Source organism: Littorina saxatilis, linkage group LG14 (assembly GCF_037325665.1).
Source record: "Littorina saxatilis isolate snail1 linkage group LG14, US_GU_Lsax_2.0, whole genome shotgun sequence".
In the NCBI taxonomy this organism is placed as follows: Eukaryota; Metazoa; Mollusca; class Gastropoda; order Littorinimorpha; family Littorinidae; genus Littorina; species Littorina saxatilis.
The window spans coordinates 2,401,095-2,421,045 of NC_090258.1; the positions used below are offsets into that span (position 1 = coordinate 2,401,095).

Consider the following 19,951-nt stretch of genomic DNA (forward strand, 5'->3'; position numbering starts at 1 on the left):
TGAAGTGTAATAATAAACTCAGCTCTATGATGTGCCGTGTTGAAGTGTAATAATAAACTCAGCTCTATGATGTGCCGTGTTGAAGTGTAATAATAAACTCAGCTCTATGATGTGCCGTGTTGAAGTGTAATAATAAACTCAGCTCTATGATGTGCCGTGTTGAAGTGTAATAATAAACTCAGCTCTATGATGTGCCGTGTTGAAGTGTAATAATAAACTCAGCTCTATGATGTGCCGTGTTGAAGTGTAATAATAAACTCAGCTCTATGATGTGCCGTGTTGAAGTGTAATAATAAACTCAGCTCTATGATGTGCCGTGTTGAAGTGTAATAATAAACTCAGCTCTATGATGTGCCGTGTTGAAGTGTAATAATAAACTCAGCTCTATGATGTGCCGTGTTGAAGTGTAATAATAAACTCAGCTCTATGATGTGCCGTGTTGAAGTGTAATAATAAACTCAGCTCTATGATGTGCCGTGTTGAAGTGTAATAATAAACTCAGCTCTATGATGTGCCGTGTTGAAGTGTAATAATAAACTCAGCTCTATGATGTGCCGTGTTGAAGTGTAATAATAAACTCAGCTCTATGATGTGCCGTGTTGAAGTGTAATAATAAACTCAGCTCTATGATGTGCCGTGTTGAAGTGTAATAATAAACTCAGCTCTATGATGTGCCGTGTTGAAGTGTAATAATAAACTCAGCTCTATGATGTGCCGTGTTGAAGTGTAATAATAAACTCAGCTCTATGATGTGCCGTGTTGAAGTGTAATAATAAACTCAGCTCTATGATGTGCCGTGTTGAAGTGTAATAATAAACTCAGCTCTATGATGTGCCGTGTTGAAGTGTAATAATAAACTCAGCTCTATGATGTGCCGTGTTGAAGTGTAATAATAAACTCAGCTCTATGATGTGCCGTGTTGAAGTGTAATAATAAACTCAGCTCTATGATGTGCCGTGTTGAAGTGTAATAATAAACTCAGCTCTATGATGTGCCGTGTTGAAGTGTAATAATAAACTCAGCTCTATGATGTGCCGTGTTGAAGTGTAATAATAAACTCAGCTCTATGATGTGCCGTGTTGAAGTGTAATAATAAACTCAGCTCTATGATGTGCCGTGTTGAAGTGTAATAATAAACTCAGCTCTATGATGTGCCGTGTTGAAGTGTAATAATAAACTCAGCTCTATGATGTGCCGTGTTGAAGTGTAATAATAAACTCAGCTCTATGATGTGCCGTGTTGAAGTGTAATAATAAACTCAGCTCTATGATGTGCCGTGTTGAAGTGTAATAATAAACTCAGCTCTATGATGTGCCGTGTTGAAGTGTAATAATAAACTCAGCTCTATGATGTGCCGTGTTGAAGTGTAATAATAAACTCAGCTCTATGATGTGCCGTGTTGAAGTGTAATAATAAACTCAGCTCTATGATGTGCCGTGTTGAAGTGTAATAATAAACTCAGCTCTATGATGTGCCGTGTTGAAGTGTAATAATAAACTCAGCTCTATGATGTGCCGTGTTGAAGTGTAATAATAAACTCAGCTCTATGATGTGCCGTGTTGAAGTGTAATAATAAACTCAGCTCTATGATGTGCCGTGTTGAAGTGTAATAATAAACTCAGCTCTATGATGTGCCGTGTTGAAGTGTAATAATAAACTCAGCTCTATGATGTGCCGTGTTGAAGTGTAATAATAAACTCAGCTCTATGATGTGCCGTGTTGAAGTGTAATAATAAACTCAGCTCTATGATGTGCCGTGTTGAAGTGTAATAATAAACTCAGCTCTATGATGTGCCGTGTTGAAGTGTAATAATAAACTCAGCTCTATGATGTGCCGTGTTGAAGTGTAATAATAAACTCAGCTCTATGATGTGCCGTGTTGAAGTGTAATAATAAACTCAGCTCTATGATGTGCCGTGTTGAAGTGTAATAATAAACTCAGCTCTATGATGTGCCGTGTTGAAGTGTAATAATAAACTCAGCTCTATGATGTGCCGTGTTGAAGTGTAATAATAAACTCAGCTCTATGATGTGCCGTGTTGAAGTGTAATAATAAACTCAGCTCTATGATGTGCCGTGTTGAAGTGTAATAATAAACTCAGCTCTATGATGTGCCGTGTTGAAGTGTAATAATAAACTCAGCTCTATGATGTGCCGTGTTGAAGTGTAATAATAAACTCAGCTCTATGATGTGCCGTGTTGAAGTGTAATAATAAACTCAGCTCTATGATGTGCCGTGTTGAAGTGTAATAATAAACTCAGCTCTATGATGTGCCGTGTTGAAGTGTAATAATAAACTCAGCTCTATGATGTGCCGTGTTGAAGTGTAATAATAAACTCAGCTCTATGATGTGCCGTGTTGAAGTGTAATAATAAACTCAGCTCTATGATGTGCCGTGTTGAAGTGTAATAATAAACTCAGCTCTATGATGTGCCGTGTTGAAGTGTAATAATAAACTCAGCTCTATGATGTGCCGTGTTGAAGTGTAATAATAAACTCAGCTCTATGATGTGCCGTGTTGAAGTGTAATAATAAACTCAGCTCTATGATGTGCCGTGTTGAAGTGTAATAATAAACTCAGCTCTATGATGTGCCGTGTTGAAGTGTAATAATAAACTCAGCTCTATGATGTGCCGTGTTGAAGTGTAATAATAAACTCAGCTCTATGATGTGCCGTGTTGAAGTGTAATAATAAACTCAGCTCTATGATGTGCCGTGTTGAAGTGTAATAATAAACTCAGCTCTATGATGTGCCGTGTTGAAGTGTAATAATAAACTCAGCTCTATGATGTGCCGTGTTGAAGTGTAATAATAAACTCAGCTCTATGATGTGCCGTGTTGAAGTGTAATAATAAACTCAGCTCTATGATGTGCCGTGTTGAAGTGTAATAATAAACTCAGCTCTATGATGTGCCGTGTTGAAGTGTAATAATAAACTCAGCTCTATGATGTGCCGTGTTGAAGTGTAATAATAAACTCAGCTCTATGATGTGCCGTGTTGAAGTGTAATAATAAACTCAGCTCTATGATGTGCCGTGTTGAAGTGTAATAATAAACTCAGCTCTATGATGTGCCGTGTTGAAGTGTAATAATAAACTCAGCTCTATGATGTGCCGTGTTGAAGTGTAATAATAAACTCAGCTCTATGATGTGCCGTGTTGAAGTGTAATAATAAACTCAGCTCTATGATGTGCCGTGTTGAAGTGTAATAATAAACTCAGCTCTATGATGTGCCGTGTTGAAGTGTAATAATAAACTCAGCTCTATGATGTGCCGTGTTGAAGTGTAATAATAAACTCAGCTCTATGATGTGCCGTGTTGAAGTGTAATAATAAACTCAGCTCTATGATGTGCCGTGTTGAAGTGTAATAATAAACTCAGCTCTATGATGTGCCGTGTTGAAGTGTAATAATAAACTCAGCTCTATGATGTGCCGTGTTGAAGTGTAATAATAAACTCAGCTCTATGATGTGCCGTGTTGAAGTGTAATAATAAACTCAGCTCTATGATGTGCCGTGTTGAAGTGTAATAATAAACTCAGCTCTATGATGTGCCGTGTTGAAGTGTAATAATAAACTCAGCTCTATGATGTGCCGTGTTGAAGTGTAATAATAAACTCAGCTCTATGATGTGCCGTGTTGAAGTGTAATGATAAACTCAGCTCTATGATGTGCCGTGTTGAAGTGTAATAATAAACTCAGCTCTATGATGTGCCGTGTTGAAGTGTAATAATAAACTCAGCTCTATGATGTGCCGTGTTGAAGTGTAATGATAAACTCAGCTCTATGATGTGCCGTGTTGAAGTGTAATAATAAACTCAGCTCTATGATGTGCCGTGTTGAAGTGTAATAATAAACTCAGCTCTATGATGTGCCGTGTTGAAGTGTAATAATAAACTCAGCTCTATGATGTGCCGTGTTGAAGTGTAATAATAAACTCAGCTCTATGATGTGCCGTGTTGAAGTGTAATAATAAACTCAGCTCTATGATGTGCCGTGTTGAAGTGTAATAATAAACTCAGCTCTATGATGTGCCGTGTTGAAGTGTAATAATAAACTCAGCTCTATGATGTGCCGTGTTGAAGTGTAATAATAAACTCAGCTCTATGATGTGCCGTGTTGAAGTGTAATAATAAACTCAGCTCTATGATGTGCCGTGTTGAAGTGTAATGATAAACTCAGCTCTATGATGTGCCGTGTTGAAGTGTAATAATAAACTCAGCTCTATGATGTGCCGTGTTGAAGTGTAATAATAAACTCAGCTCTATGATGTGCCGTGTTGAAGTGTAATGATAAACTCAGCTCTATGATGTGCCGTGTTGAAGTGTAATAATAAACTCAGCTCTATGATGTGCCGTGTTGAAGTGTAATAATAAACTCAGCTCTATGATGTGCCGTGTTGAAGTGTAATAATAAACTCAGCTCTATGATGTGCCGTGTTGAAGTGTAATAATAAACTCAGCTCTATGATGTGCCGTGTTGAAGTGTAATGATAAACTCAGCTCTATGATGTGCCGTGTTGAAGTGTAATAATAAACTCAGCTCTATGATGTGCCGTGTTGAAGTGTAATAATAAACTCAGCTCTATGATGTGCCGTGTTGAAGTGTAATGATAAACTCAGCTCTATGATGTGCCGTGTTGAAGTGTAATAATAAACTCAGCTCTATGATGTGCCGTGTTGAAGTGTAATGATAAACTCAGCTCTATGATGTGCCGTGTTGAAGTGTAATAATAAACTCAGCTCTATGATGTGCCGTGTTGAAGTGTAATGATAAACTCAGCTCTATGATGTGCCGTGTTGAAGTGTAATAATAAACTCAGCTCTATGATGTGCCGTGTTGAAGTGTAATAATAAACTCAGCTCTATGATGTGCCGTGTTGAAGTGTAATAATAAACTCAGCTCTATGATGTGCCGTGTTGAAGTGTAATAATAAACTCAGCTCTATGATGTGCCGTGTTGAAGTGTAATGATAAACTCAGCTCTATGATGTGCCGTGTTGAAGTGTAATAATAAACTCAGCTCTATGATGTGCCGTGTTGAAGTGTAATAATAAACTCAGCTCTATGATGTGCCGTGTTGAAGTGTAATGATAAACTCAGCTCTATGATGTGCCGTGTTGAAGTGTAATAATAAACTCAGCTCTATGATGTGCCGTGTTGAAGTGTAATGATAAACTCAGCTCTATGATGTGCCGTGTTGAAGTGTAATGATAAACTCAGCTCTATGATGTGCCGTGTTGAAGTGTAATAATAAACTCAGCTCTATGATGTGCCGTGTTGAAGTGTAATAATAAACTCAGCTCTATGATGTGCCGTGTTGAAGTGTAATAATAAACTCAGCTCTATGATTTGCCGTGTGACGCCCCATAGAATTCAAAGAATAGATTTCAATGCGCATGCCCATGTGACCTTCAGCGAATTTTCTTTTCCAACTATGGTCCTTCGAGAGACGCTCTCCAACATAAGGTCAAGGTCAGATAAAGATCCAAGGACCCAAATTGCTGTCCACTTAAAGTGTGCCAAACAGTGAGTGGTGTGAACATCATATGGCTACCTTTTCCCCGGGCTTGATCTTACAGGTGAGTCCCTTCAGAACAAGGTCCAGGCCGGGTCTGTAGCGTGTCTGGTAGTTCTCCATGATTAGCTCCCCTTTCACCGGCCAGTTGGGCAGGGGGCGCCTGTGTTGCTTGATCCACTCCGCCTTCACAATCAGGGTCACAGTGAATACAGTGGACAACCCCTCCCCTCCCCTCCCCTCCCCTCCCCCAGCCTATTCCCCCCTTTCAAACTGGACTGCCGAAGATCTCAGAATACAAGATCTTGGTAGGAAATAGTTTCAAAAGAATTAATAAGAAAACTTTAATAATTGTAGAGAACAAAATCTGAAAAAGGAACTCTTTAAAAGATATTACACTGCACACACAAACGCGCGGGTGCACATGCACCCGGCCCGCGTACACACACACATACACACACATACACACACACACACACACCACACACACACACGTACACACCACACACACACACACACACACACACACCACACACACACACACACACACATACACACACACACATACACACACACACACACACACACACACACACACACACACACACACACACACACACACACACACAACCTCCCCTCACCTCAGTTTCAATGGAAGAGTATTCATTCAGCCGCTCAACAGACACGATGTTGGTTTCAAAGTCGCTGATCTGTCGCACCATGTAGGTCAGAGCTCCCGACACCTCAACAAATACAATTGATGTAAACGTGTGTGTGTGATTGCTTAAATAAGTTAAAGGGGTAACTCCTAAGGAAAAAAGGCCCTGAGATCGCTTCCAAAGCTATACAATAAGATTCTGCTGTAGAAATAATGCTACCGCGCAGGATGAGTGCCTTCACTTGCAAAAGCAGGTGTTTTAATAGCTTAATCATAGACCTATATTAGTCTAAATATAGGTCCCTGGCTTAATTAAATGTCGTAAAACGCTCAAAGAATGAGCACTGTCAATGTGTGGGCTACTTCCACTGAGTCAATTCCGCTGTTTGTGTACGTGATAAAGTGGTAGGTCGAAGCGCTTCTGTCTGTTTCCAACACCGGAGGCAAGCAGCGCCCAGATGCGCATTCACCCACCGGCTTTCATTTAATTCATTGCCCTACTTGTGGTTCAATTCATTGCCCTACTTGTGGTTCAATTCATTGCCCTACTTGTGGTTCAATTCATTGCCCTACTTGTGGTTCAATTCATTGCCCTACTTGTGGTTCAATTCAATGCCCTACTTGTGCTTCGTTTTCGCGCCAATCGTGCCGTGTGCGTCTAGATTAAAGTACAGTTGTTCCCCAGATTCTTCACATTTGTCAAATTTGCCAGAAACTTCCCTCAAAATGTCAGATCAATCGTATCCCTTTAAATGTGTGTGTCACCTGCAGAGCGTATGACACGGACAGCCCCAGGCTCCCCCCACTGACAGAGGACGACAGAAGCTCGAACACGGCGGCAGCAAACACGATGACGTTCGCCAGGCCATCCAGCCAGATCTGTAGCCACCTGTCGCACAGTTGGATTTATAAACTATTTTATTCAAAACACACACACACACACATACACACACACACACACACACACACACACACACACACACACACACACACACACACACACACACACACACACACACACACACACACACACACAATAACACAAAGAAAGAAAGTTGGAGAGAAAGGATGGTTCGCCACACAGGCGGACAGACAGACAGACAGACAGACAGACAGACAGACAGACTGAGGCAGTGACCGACAAAAAGGACAACTGGTCTTCAAATACCTGATTGAGGCTGCTGTTGCATAGTAGAATTTTTGATTATGGTCCACTCGTCTTTTACTTTCTGCCACAAACCTGTGCAATCAACATCAACCTTTTTATTTGGAGTTTACATTTTAGACGTATCTCGACGAATCACATGACATGTCTCGAATGTACATTTCACTTTGCGTGCGTGTGTGAGTTCTGTGTCTACTACATTCACATACTAAAGTGTTGTTGTATTGCTTTGCATTGCATTGCATTGCATTGCATTGTATTGTATTGTATTGTATCGTATCGTATCGTATTGTATTGTATTGCATGGCATTGCATTGCACAGTACATGTATTGTATTGCATTGTACATGTATTGTATTGTATTGTATTGTATTGTATTGTATTGCATTGTACATGTATTGTATTGTATTGTATTGTATTGTATTGTATTGCATTGCATTGCATTGCATTGCATTGTACTGTGTATTTTGTTTTATTCTTCAAACCCTTAATGAAAAAACACGTATGAGGGGATACAGCATTTGTAGATTAAGATGACATATTAATCATGACACTGGTTGGTTGACTCGAACGTACACGAACAATATCGAACGGCTCCTCAGTGTACTCTGTTAAAACTGACCCCGGGCCAAAAGTCAGGACGGACCAGATTTAATTCCAAAACAGTATTGAGAACAATATTGAGAAAATGGGCGGGGTGGGGATCAGATGAGGTGAGGGGGATGGGGTCACACAACTGACCTTGGCAGAGACCGGTACGCCTTGATGGTAGCGACCCCGCTTAGTGATTCACTGAAGTGACTGAAGATGGGGGACCGCGTCACTGCCTCGATACGCTTCACCTGGCGGGACGTCGGGATGTAGAACCTCTGTGCGGGAAGGGTGAGCACAGCAGGTTATAAAGCGTGCAAGGAATAGCTAGACAGACGAAGTTAACAAACCAAGAAACAAACAAGGAAACAATCATGAACAAAACAAGAAAGATTTGTTTGTAATACAACTTTTAAATATTGTCTAAAGGACTTTTACTAGACTTTCGATCCCTCGATCTTTGAAGTGGACGAACAAGACACAAACAAAAGATAATGGTGCAAAGATGAACACAATAACTTCTGTTGTTGGGTTTGCTTCTTAATATGTATAGGTATATATAAGATATAGCAGGAGGGTCAATCAAACAGAGAAACAATCAAAGAAACAAATATACTGTTCAAAAAAAGAAACGCATAGTTGCTACTTGCCAAATTTGTTTTATTTTTGGAAAAAATTAACAGAAAATTCAATATTTAGATTATTTGTTTGAAATTTGGTATGGACACAGTTGAATGCACACACAGTTCATTTGCATCTTCAAATCAATCAGTCAATCAATACGATTGGGTGCCGCGCAGCCGGTAATTTCCGCGCATATGTAAATTCCGCGCTTGTAAAATACATGTATGCTCCGCGCAATATCGGGTTGTAACTTCCGCGCACGAATTACTGGTTCGGCTCATACAACTTGCGCGCGTACTCACAGTCCCTACGGTTAGCACTTTTCACTGACTGCTCATTGACTGTTCACTAACCACTCACAATGCAATGACCACTGTGACACATTTTTTTACCCCTCTCACAGACACACAGACTCACACTGTCACTGTCGGCCGGTCACTGTCACTGCCATGGATTTAAAACAGTCTGAGACCATAAGAAAAAAAGATGCCATCGTAATTGACGGTTACCTCTATCGTGTTGATAGAGTTGCCAAAATTGCAGACTGTGATACCAGACACCCGAAATTTCTGTAATTTCTGTTATATAATAAGTGAACAAAATATTCTTATACGCATGGTTTAAGTCTTCATTCGTTTTTATCGACTTGTCTGTGTAATAAAGACGTGTTCAATATATAGATATACAAGTGTCAGTTTTCATGGATATACAAGTGTCAGTTGTTAATGTCTCAATGTCTCACATTTGACCGAGCAAAGACACGCGCGCTAGTTTCACATCACATTTTGCTAAAACACGCGCGCATCTTACATATACACCACGCGCGGGAGTTTCACATGCGCGGAAGCTTCAAAATTGGGAAAGTGCGCGGAGTGTTCATGCACCCGGGTGCCGAGGCTGTCAAGTCAGTAGGGGGTGTGACTGCCTTGAGCAGCAACAACTGCCCGGCACCTTCTGGGCATGGACTGGATCAGATGCCGGATATCTTGCTGTGGGATGGTGTCCCACTCCTCCTGAAGTGCCTGCAATAGATCGCGGTGATTTGCCGGCGCTTCTTCTCGCCTGCGCACACGTCTGTCCAATTCATCCCAGAGGTGTTCTATCGGGTTCATGTCTGGCGACATGGATGGCCAGGGAAGCACCTGGACATGGTGGTCGGTGAGGAACTGGGTGGTGAGTCGTGCTGTGTGCGGGCGAGCGTTGTCCTGCTGGAATATGGCATCCTGGTCAGCCAGAAGAGGAAGGGCGTGTGGGCGCAGAATTTCCTCCACGTATCGCTGGGCAGTTATGCGCCCTTGGACGTGCACCAGGGTGCTCCTTCCAGCGGTATTGATCGCCCCCCACACCATGACGCCTCCACCACCATGAACGGGTGCCTCATCCACACAGTTGGGCGCGTAACGTTCGTTTACTCTCCGGTAGACCCTCCTCCGACCATCATGTCGCTGGAGCAGGAAGTAAGACTCGTCGCTGAACCACACGTGTCTCCAGTGATTCCGGACGGTCCAGCGAAGGTGCTGGTTGCCCCACTGCACTCGGTTCTGGCGATGGCGGCGGGTGAGGACAGCTCCTCTGTGAGGTCTGCGAGCTCTCAAACCAGCTTCATGCAGGCGGTTCCGCACGGTCTGGTCCGATAATCGGTGTGGCCCGAGGAGAGCCTGGACAGAAGATGAGGCCGACAGGAAACGATTCCGGAGGTGGCGGAGCCGTATGAAGCGGTCGTGAGCAGCAGTTGTCGCCCTTGGTCTTCCCGCTCGTGGCAAGTCAGCAACGGAGCCAGTGGCTTGAAACCTGACCCACAGTCTACTGATGGTGCTCTGGGACACGTGGAAGTGCCTGGTGATTGCACTTTGACTTTGGCCTGCTTGTAAACGACCCAATGTAATTTGGCGGTCTTCTCTGCTCAATCGGGCCATCTTTCGTCGCTGAATTGTCGTCTGATTTCTTTGTGGCGAACAATCCGCTTTTATGGGTTTTGGAAGACATGGTGAGAGCTCAATATTCCCCGAGTTTCACGAGATTACACTGAAGCATGACGAGTGGTCATGCCAAATGAGCAATTTTGACATTGTAGCCACTGATAACGCATGCGTCACGTGCAGAGCTCACTTGTGGCAATGGACGAAAGGTCGACGACCAGATAAACATTTTCTGCAGTTTGGTGGATATCCTTGTAGCCATATAACTAAATTAACCAAATATTACAAGCTATGCGTTTCTTTTTTTGAACAGTATATACAAACACCTGTAGATGGCCATGAGCGGCACGAGAACAGCAGCAAAAGGAGGGGTCTGTATTAAGATGACCCCCCCCCCCCTCACACAAACACACACACACACACGCACGCACGCACGCACGCACGCACGCACGCACGCACACACACACACACACACACACACACACACACACACACACACACACACACACCCACTGACCTGTATAACACAGTAGATGACCATGAGCGGCACGAGGACAGCAGCAAAGGCCGGTGTCTGTATCAGGATGACCAGTAGCGTGGCGATCACCAGGGCGGTAGTGGACATACAGTCTCGGAACAGCAACGGTAGCAAACTGTCCACCTGTACAGGGAAAACAGCTTCGTTAAATGTTTTCACTGGACTATAAGCAGTGAACAGTGAGGAGGTCAGGGTGGTCACTACCACGTTTGTGGTGAACATACAGTCACGGAAAACAGCAACGGTAGCAGACTGTCCACCTGTGGATTATGAACAGTTTTATTTTGGCAAGTTTAGTTTAGGTCAGTTCAAATCAGGTCAGGTTGGGTTATATAGGGACAGTTCGAATCATCCGGCAGTTAGGTTCAATCCAGGTTATTTCACTTTAGTTATTGTCAATCTGATTCGGTTTAGTGGTCCTGGGGTTCCTGAGTTCCAGAAAACCCGGCAAATGTAGCCTTTTTTTTCAAGGAGAGACCCAACATAGCAACAATCTACACCCTGCCTGCTGTTGTAATTCATCAAACAATTCCAACTGTGCACAGCGAGAACCAAAGGTGTTCGTATTTTGGAATGTGACCAAGTGGAGGGATGCAGGTTTTATCTCATGTAAAAGCCAAATCTGAGACGATGAGCCAAACTGTGTACACGGGAAGTAGTATGCCTTTAATATTTATCTTTTCATTTCTCCCTTTTCAAAAATCATTGAGGTTCTTGTTTTCAGTGTTACCGATGTGAAGTTTTACATAGGAACTGTGCTTTTAGCACTCCAATACACCTATTATGGAGATAAACATGAATTTAATCGATGTGCCACTTAACACTGTTGGTGTGTGTGTGTCTTTAAGAGTTGATTCTCTAAATAGACTGACCACTTCTATGTCCCTGGACACCCTGTTGACGACACGGCCCAGTGGAGTTGTGTCGAAGAAGGACATGGGGGCGTGAAAGAGGCGTTGAATCAGTGAGTCGTGAAGCTTCTGGCCGGCGTACACCATGCGTGTCCAGTAGAAGTAGTTGTAGATCAACAGTAGGACAACTAAAACAAAAACAAAAAAGTTTAATAAAAAATCAAATCAAATCACAAACAACAGCAAGAGAACTATCAAGGTACAAAAAAACAAAAACATTTTCCAGGCTTGTGAAATAAGACAATTTTCTCGTAGAAACGTGTCTGTATTACTCTTCTCCTTCGTCAGTTTGTCAGTCCAAACGAAAAGAATGATATGTGACCCTCCACCACGGAATGAGTCGCATGTCACCTTTTCATGATTTTCATATTTTTACATTTTTCTATAGAGGTTTTTATGCTCTATCCAGTGGTGAAAACCGTTTTAGAAAAGAGCGAACACTTTTTGAGTTATAAGCCTGTGACTAAGGTGACCCTCACACTGTTACCAGACACCCCCCGGACTTATATTAGCCCAGCGCAGAGCCGAGCGAGGTGACATGCGACTCATTCCGTGGTGGAGGTTCACATATATTGGTTTGAAAATAAAAAGCCAGGAAAATTACAAACACGTGTCACAGCTAGATTTCACCAACCAATTCATCTTAACTGAAATCAAATAAAAATAAAACAAATTAACCGAAATCAATCTTAAATTAATCCATGCAAGAGATTGGTGTCATTGAAAGACAATTGTATTATAACTACACTCAGTTCTTAAAAGACTCCATACTGAATATAAAACCCATTGACTAACGACCATTCAGACAAAGATATCGCAAAATACATTTTTATTTCCTGATGCCATGCAACAAAACATTCAAAAAAACAAACAAAAACAAAAACAAACAATCGTATTAATCTGCTCACATTGAGCCAACACAGTTTGATTTCCCGATGCCACGCAACAAATACATTCAAAAAACCAGAACAAAAACAAAAAACGTGTATTTATCCACTTTCTTTCTTTATGTCTTTATTTGGTGTTTAACGTCGTTTTCAACCACGAAGGTTATATCGCGACGGGGAAAGGGGGGGAGATGGGATAGAGCCACTTGTTAATTGTTTCTTGTTCACAAAAGCACTAATCAAAAAATTGCTCCAGGGGCTTGCAACGTAGTACAATATATTACCTTACTGGGAGAATGCAAGTTTCCAGTACAAAGGACTTAACATTTCTTACATACTGCTTGACTAAAATCTTTACAAACATTGACTATATTCTAATTTATCCACTCACGTTGCGCCAAACCCATGAGTCCGTAGTACAGAAGGTAGTTGTGGTTGGTGTCAATGAAGGGCTCCGAGCCCCACTGCGATTGGTTGTTGAGCAGCGGGTCCTCTGTCCATTGGCTGAGCCAGAAGTTAGCGATGACGCTGACCGCCCTGAAGCCCCCGAAACAGACCAAGGCCACGGCGAAGGGCAGCGGTCCGGCAGCCTTCATGTACGTCCAGTAGATCTTCCATGACACCTGGAACATGGACAGTCACATTTGTTTTTAAGCAAGGTGCTTTTTCAAGGCAGAAATTTATTGGAGATTGTGTGATACAGATGGTTTGTTTCTATCTTAATTGTTTGGTTCGTTGTTTGTGTTCCTGCTTAATTGATTGGTTTTTTGGTCAATGAAAATAGATACATTGTTTATTTGTTCGCTTGGTTGTGTTTGTTTATGTGTTTGTCCGTGTCGTTGTTTGTTTGCTTCTTTGTTCTTTTCTTTGGACGTCTGTTTGCTTGTTACAACTTAAATGGGAGACAAAGTGATCCATGTGCACTATCCTACCTTTCAGCAGGTGAACAAGGCGTGTTTCCTTGTTTCTTTGTACGAAGCAAAAATGAGGTACAGTACATGATTTTCAAATTCAAAATAAAAATCATCACAAACAACCAGTCATCGTCTAAATGTGTCAAACTGTAAGAGCATTACCTGGCCTGTTTCCACCTTTTCGGTAGAGATGAGTTTTCCGTGAGACTGGTTCTCTTCTGCCTTCAGCTGTTCGGCCTTGACACTGCGGTCTCTGCTCATTGACCTTGACAATGATCTTTCAAAGCCTTCACTCTTTTTCCTGCTTCGGCTGTAAAACCAAAAAATATAGCGATAGCGATACGAACATAATGCTCTGAACGAATGCAATACTTAACAACATCACTTTTTGTTAACAGTGTATGTATCAAGGTCAGGATCAGGATCGACACATTGCAGGAACCTTTTTAGGTTTATATCATCGCAACGGAAGGTGTTTATAACCTCGAACGTTTGTGTGGAAAACACATGCTGCGCTCTCTTTCCGCGTGAAACATAAACCATCTCAGCATCTGATTAGCTTATTTTCTTATCCAAACTACATTGTACTCTTGAGAAAATTGTACACGATTTTTTTGGGTATAATGTGGTTTTTTTAAATAGGCATGAGCAAAATCTAAACAACGAAGTGACTGTGGTAAGATGAACAAAGTTAAACAAGTCGCGTAAGGCGAAAATACAATATTTAGTCAAGTAGCTGTCGAACTCACCGAATGAAACTGAACGCAACGCAACGCAGCAAGACCGTATACTCGTAGCATCGTCACTCCACCGCCCGTGGCAAAGGCAGTGCACGTGGAATTGACAAGAAGAGCGGGGTATTCGTTGCGCTGAGAAGGATAGCACGCTTTTCTGTACCTCTCTTCGTTTTAACTTTCTGAGCGTGTTTTTAATCCAAACATATCATATCTATATATTTTTGGAATCAGGAACCGACAAGGAATAAGATGAAAGTGTTTTTAAATTGATTTCGAAAAAAAAATTTTGATAATAATTTTTATATATTTAATTTTCAGAGCTTGTTTTTAATCCGAATATAACATATTTATATGTTTTTGGAATCAGCAAATGATGGAGAATAAGATAAACGTAAATTTGGATCGTTTTATAAATTTTTATTTTTTTTTACAATTTTCAGATTTTTAATGACCAAAGTCATTAATTAATTTTTAAGCCACCAAGCTGAAATGCAATACCGAACCCCGGGCTTCGTTGAAGAGTACTTGACCAAAATTTCAACCAATTTGGTTGAAAAATGAGGGCGTGACAGTGCCGCCTCAACTTTCACGAAAAGCCGGATATGACGTCATCAAAGACATTTATCAAAAAAATGAAAAAAACGTTCGGGGATTTCATACCCAGGAACTCTCATGTCAAATTTCATAAAGATCGGTCCAGTAGTTTAGTCTGAATCGCTCTACACACACACACACACACACACACGCACGCACACACATACGCACATACACCACGACCCTCGTTTCGATTCCCCCTCGATGTTAAAATATTTAGTCAAAACTTGACTAAATATAAAAAAACAAAGGAATACTGTTCTCACCAATACAAGAACGAGACAAGACGGTGTTTGTGTGTGTTTGTGTGTGTATATGTGTGTGTGTTTATGTGTGTATTCATGTGTTAACTTTGGTTGTGTGTGTGTGTGTGTGTATGTGTGCGTGTGCGTACGTACGTTTGTTTCCCCCCCTCCCCCCCTTTTTTTTCTTTTTTTTCCTGCCCCCCCCCCCCCCCCTTTTATGAATGTGTATCACTTTTAGTCTAGTATGCCTGTGCCCATGATATCATCCAACCACTTCTCTCCCCTTTCATTCATTTCCGTTCCTAGAGTTCCTTCCCTTTTTTGTGTGTTTCCCCTCCATTTTCTTTCAAACCTTGTTCGTTCCGTGTTGCGTCTGCTTTTTGTTGTCTTTTGTGTTCGTGTTTTTCCTGATGAAGCTTCCATAAGCGAAAATTCGTACCGTCTTGTCTCGTTCTTGTATTGGTGAGTACAGTATTCCTTTGTTTTTTAACTTTTTTTTAGGCATGAGCAATAAAGGCTGAAAACGTCATCGTACTTTCTCTGACGTAGGTAGCGTCCTCTGAGGTCATCCCCTGACGTAGCGCCGCCATCTGACGTCACCGACTCGACTTGATCCAGAATCTTCTGTTTCATTGCCAGAACTGCACGCACATTTCTAAAGTGTAAAGAGCTTGAGTAATCAATCCATCCATCCATCCATCCATCCAAATGTGGTACTTGCGATGTGAGGCCCCGTCGATGATGATGATGATGATGATGATGATGATGATGATGATGATGATGATGATGATGATGATGATGATGATGATGATGATGATGATGATGATGAGGATGATGATGATGATGAGGATGATGACATGTCACCAACCTCTCGCATACTGACAAAATCCCTCCAGACTTACAAATCACGAAAAGTGACAGTTTTGGAACGTTTGATTCAGACTAAACAACACATTCACAAGAACCTCGACCTAGCGGCCTTTATTTACAGTGCACAAACAAGAGACACACCAGAGGACAACACAACGAAATTATGCTGTGGCCAAGGACTACTACTCAAGGACTACTACTCAAGGACTACTACTAGTAGTAGTCCTTGGCTGTGGCTTAACTTAAAATGTGCCCAAGATGGTCGTATCAATGCCCTTTTTACATTTTGTCAAGTTTTGACTAAATGTTTTAACGTAGAGGGGGGAATCGAGACGAGGGTGTGGTGTATGTGTGTGTGTGTGTGTGTGTGTGTGTGTCTGTCTGTCTGTGCGTGTGTGTGTGTAGAGCGATTCAGACTAAACTACTGGACCAATCTTTATGAAATTTTACATGAGAGTTCCTGGGTATGATATCCCCGGATGATGTTTTCTTTTTTTCGATAAATGTCTTTGATGATGTCATATCCGGCTTTTTGTAAAAGTTGAGGCGGCACTGTCACGCTCTCATTTTTCAATCAAATTGATTGAAATTTTGGCCAAGCAATCTTCGACGAAGGCCGGACTTTGGTATTGCATTTCAGCTTGGTGGTTTAAAAATTAATTAATGACTTTGGTCATTAAAAATCTGAAAATTGTAGATTTTTTTTTATTTTTTATAAAACGATCCAAATTTACGTTCATCTTATTTTTTATCATGTTCTGATTCCAAAAACATATAAATATGTTATATTTGGGTTAAAAACAAGCTCTGAAAATTAAAAATATAAAAATTATGATCAAAATGAAATTTCCGAAATCGATTTAAAAACACTTTCATCTTATTCCTTGTCGGTTCCTGATTCCAAAAACATATAGATATGATATGTTTGGATTAAAAACACGCTCATAAAGTTAAAACGAAGAGAGGTACAGTAAAGCGTGCTATGAAGCACAGCGCAACCGCTACCGCGCCAAACAGGCTCGTCACTTTCACTGCCTTTTGCACTAGCGGCGGACTACGTTCAGTTTCATTCTGTGAGTTCCACAGCTTGACTAAATGTAGTAATTTCGCCTTACGCGACTTGTTTTCTCTCCCTCCGGTCTTACTTTGTGCACACTCTTCTCGGCGTCCGAACACCCCCGTGTGCACGCATGCGCACGATAAAGAACCCAAGTTCACAGTGAAAGTCTCCGGGCTTGGAAACATGAATACACGCATGCAGGAAAGAGACAAAAATGGGTAGGGCCGTACTGTATGGCAGCCCGCTTTCCCAAATGAGAAAGCAGCCCGAATTTTTATGAGGGTAACCTGTTTTCAGTATTGTTGATAACATGTTCTGTTTGATTAAGGGTATTCAGCTGGTATTTCCTTGTTTTCACTACCTATTTTATTCATGTTTTTATTACTTAGTTAGTGGAAGAATCTTTTGTATGTATGTTTGATGGTGTATGCTTTTAATTAAGCGTTGCTGACTATGAATGTAGATGTAAATGCTTGTATAACTGTGTTTTAATTTTTAACTTAAGGCTTTCCAGGTCCTTTTCTCCTGCATATTTCAAGGCACTGAGGCTTGTGAACTCCTCTTTTTCCAGAACCTCAATTACAGGTTGGGGCAGATTTTTTGCCCAAGAAGTAAAATTGAACTCCATAGTTTTGCAGAACTGAAAATCGCTGAACTTGCTTGCTGGCCGCTGCGCTGCTACTAATGACTTCGGTCCTCGCTCTCTCTCGCTCTCTCTCGGACTCCCTTATCTGTTACCATTGTTTCATTCCAGACTGCTCTCCTTCACTCATCACCTCCCCCCTGCCCTCCAACCCTCTTCCATTCCCCGCATTCGTTCCCACGGGACTCTGCTATCACTTCCTCCTGCATTACCTCTACTGACACCTCCTCCCCCCCCCCCCCTCCTTTTGCTGCATATCTGTCTCGTTTAAATAGAGTTTATGGTCGCTGACCGCTCCCTCTAAACTCACACTTTAATTTGAAATATGTCAAGCGCAAAGAGCATAATTGTAAAGTTATGATGTTGCGCTATATAAATGCTCATTTATTATTATTATTATATAAGGACTATATAAAATCTTATCCTTATCTTATCCTTACTTTCAGGGTCTTCATCTTCGTCCTCTCCCCCGCTCTCCATCTCCTGCGTAAAGTAAGTCTTGAGGAACTGGGCGAAGGGGCCGTCGTGCTGCATCAGGTCTGCGTAGCTCCCCACCTCGGAGATCCGGCCCCCGCTCAGCACCACGATCTCGTCCACCAGGGGGAGCCAGTGCACCCCGTGCGTCACCAGCACGCGCGTCTGTCGCACAATATTAACAAAATTGTACCCCCTAGGGAAATCTCCAGGCTGACCTTATGTGGCAGTGTAATATAAAATGAACGTTATTCTACAGGCACATTTCTAATCGATGGTTCTGTGCAACAATCCCGTCGCGATATAACTTTGAACGGTTGAAAACGACGTTAAACACCAAATAAAGAAACAAAGAAAGTGCAACAATCATCAATACACTACTGTAAATTTCTCAGGCAAGTCAATCGACAGCATTACTACAGTTCAGCCTGTGTCTATGGCCCTTACCTTTTTCTGCAGCAGCCCCTTGGGCCCTATGACGTTCTTGAAGATGGCTTTACCCACGTGACTGTCCACAGCCGACAGCGGGTCGTCCATCAGGTAGATGTCGCTGTCACTGTACACTGCACGTGCTACACTCACGCGCTGCTTCTGACCCCCGCTCAGGTTGGTTCCCTGGCATGAGACAATTGTCCTGATTGGTTAGTTCTATGCAAATGTTGTGACGTCATTGTACACTGCACGTGCCACACTCACGCGCTGCTTCTGACCTCCGCTCAGATTGGTTCCCTGTCATGAGACAATTGTCCTGATTGGTTAGTTCTATGCAAATGTTGTGACGTCACTGTACACTGCACGCGCCACACTCACGCGCTGCTTCTGACCCCCGCTCAGGTTGGTTCCCTGTCATGAGACAATTGTCCTGATTGGTTAGTTCTATGCAAATGTTGTGACGTCACTGTACACTGCACGCACCACACTCACGCGCTGCTTCTGACCCCCGCTCAGGTTGGTTCCCTGTCATGAGACAATTGTCCTGATTGGTTAGTTCTATGCAAATGTTGTGACGTCACTGTACACTGCACGCACCACACTCACGCGCTGCTTCTGACCCCCGCTCAGGATGGTTCCCTTTCATGAGACAATTGTCCTGATTGGTTAGTTCTATGCAAATGTTGTGACGTCACTGTACACTGCACGCGCCACACTCACGCGCTCTCCGCTCAGATTGGTTCCCTGTCATGAGAAAAAAAGAAAAAAAGAAAAAAAATCCCTGCGCTTAGAACTGTACCCACGGAATACGCGCGATATAAGCCTCATATTGATTGATTGATTGATGAGACAATTGTCCTGATTGGTTAGTTCTATGCAAATGTTGTGACGTCACTGTACACTGCACGCGCCACACTCACGCGCTGCTTCTGACCCCCGCTCAGGTTGGTTCCCTGGCATGAGACAATTGTCCTGATTGGTTAGTTCTATGCAAATGTTGTGACGTCACTGTACACTGCACGCGCCACACTCACGCGCTGCTTCTGACCCCCGCTCAGGTTGGTTCCCTGGCATGAGACAATTGTCCTGATTGGTTAGTTCTATGCAAATGTTGTGACGTCACTGTACACTGCACGCGCCACACTCACGCGCCGCTTCTGACCCCCGCTCAGG

General features: G+C 42.2%; 1 protein-coding gene across 1 annotated transcript in view; it reads right to left on the reverse strand.

The window, feature by feature from the left end:
- The window catches only part of LOC138946889 (multidrug resistance-associated protein 1-like), a 53,233-nt gene that overhangs the window by 2,992 nt on the left and 30,290 nt on the right, over positions 1 to 19,951 (reverse strand). Inside the window, exons 18-29 of the mRNA XM_070318284.1 lie at positions 18,794 to 18,961; positions 18,313 to 18,511; positions 15,835 to 15,940; positions 13,886 to 14,033; positions 13,201 to 13,432; positions 11,884 to 12,050; positions 10,991 to 11,134; positions 8,081 to 8,208; positions 7,344 to 7,415; positions 6,941 to 7,064; positions 6,159 to 6,260; positions 5,557 to 5,703 (exon numbers count right to left, since the gene is read on the reverse strand). Of these exons, the coding sequence (XP_070174385.1) occupies positions 5,557 to 5,703; positions 6,159 to 6,260; positions 6,941 to 7,064; positions 7,344 to 7,415; positions 8,081 to 8,208; positions 10,991 to 11,134; positions 11,884 to 12,050; positions 13,201 to 13,432; positions 13,886 to 14,033; positions 15,835 to 15,940; positions 18,313 to 18,511; positions 18,794 to 18,961 (1,737 nt within the window). The remainder of the gene's footprint in view (positions 1 to 5,556; positions 5,704 to 6,158; positions 6,261 to 6,940; positions 7,065 to 7,343; positions 7,416 to 8,080; positions 8,209 to 10,990; positions 11,135 to 11,883; positions 12,051 to 13,200; positions 13,433 to 13,885; positions 14,034 to 15,834; positions 15,941 to 18,312; positions 18,512 to 18,793; positions 18,962 to 19,951) is intronic.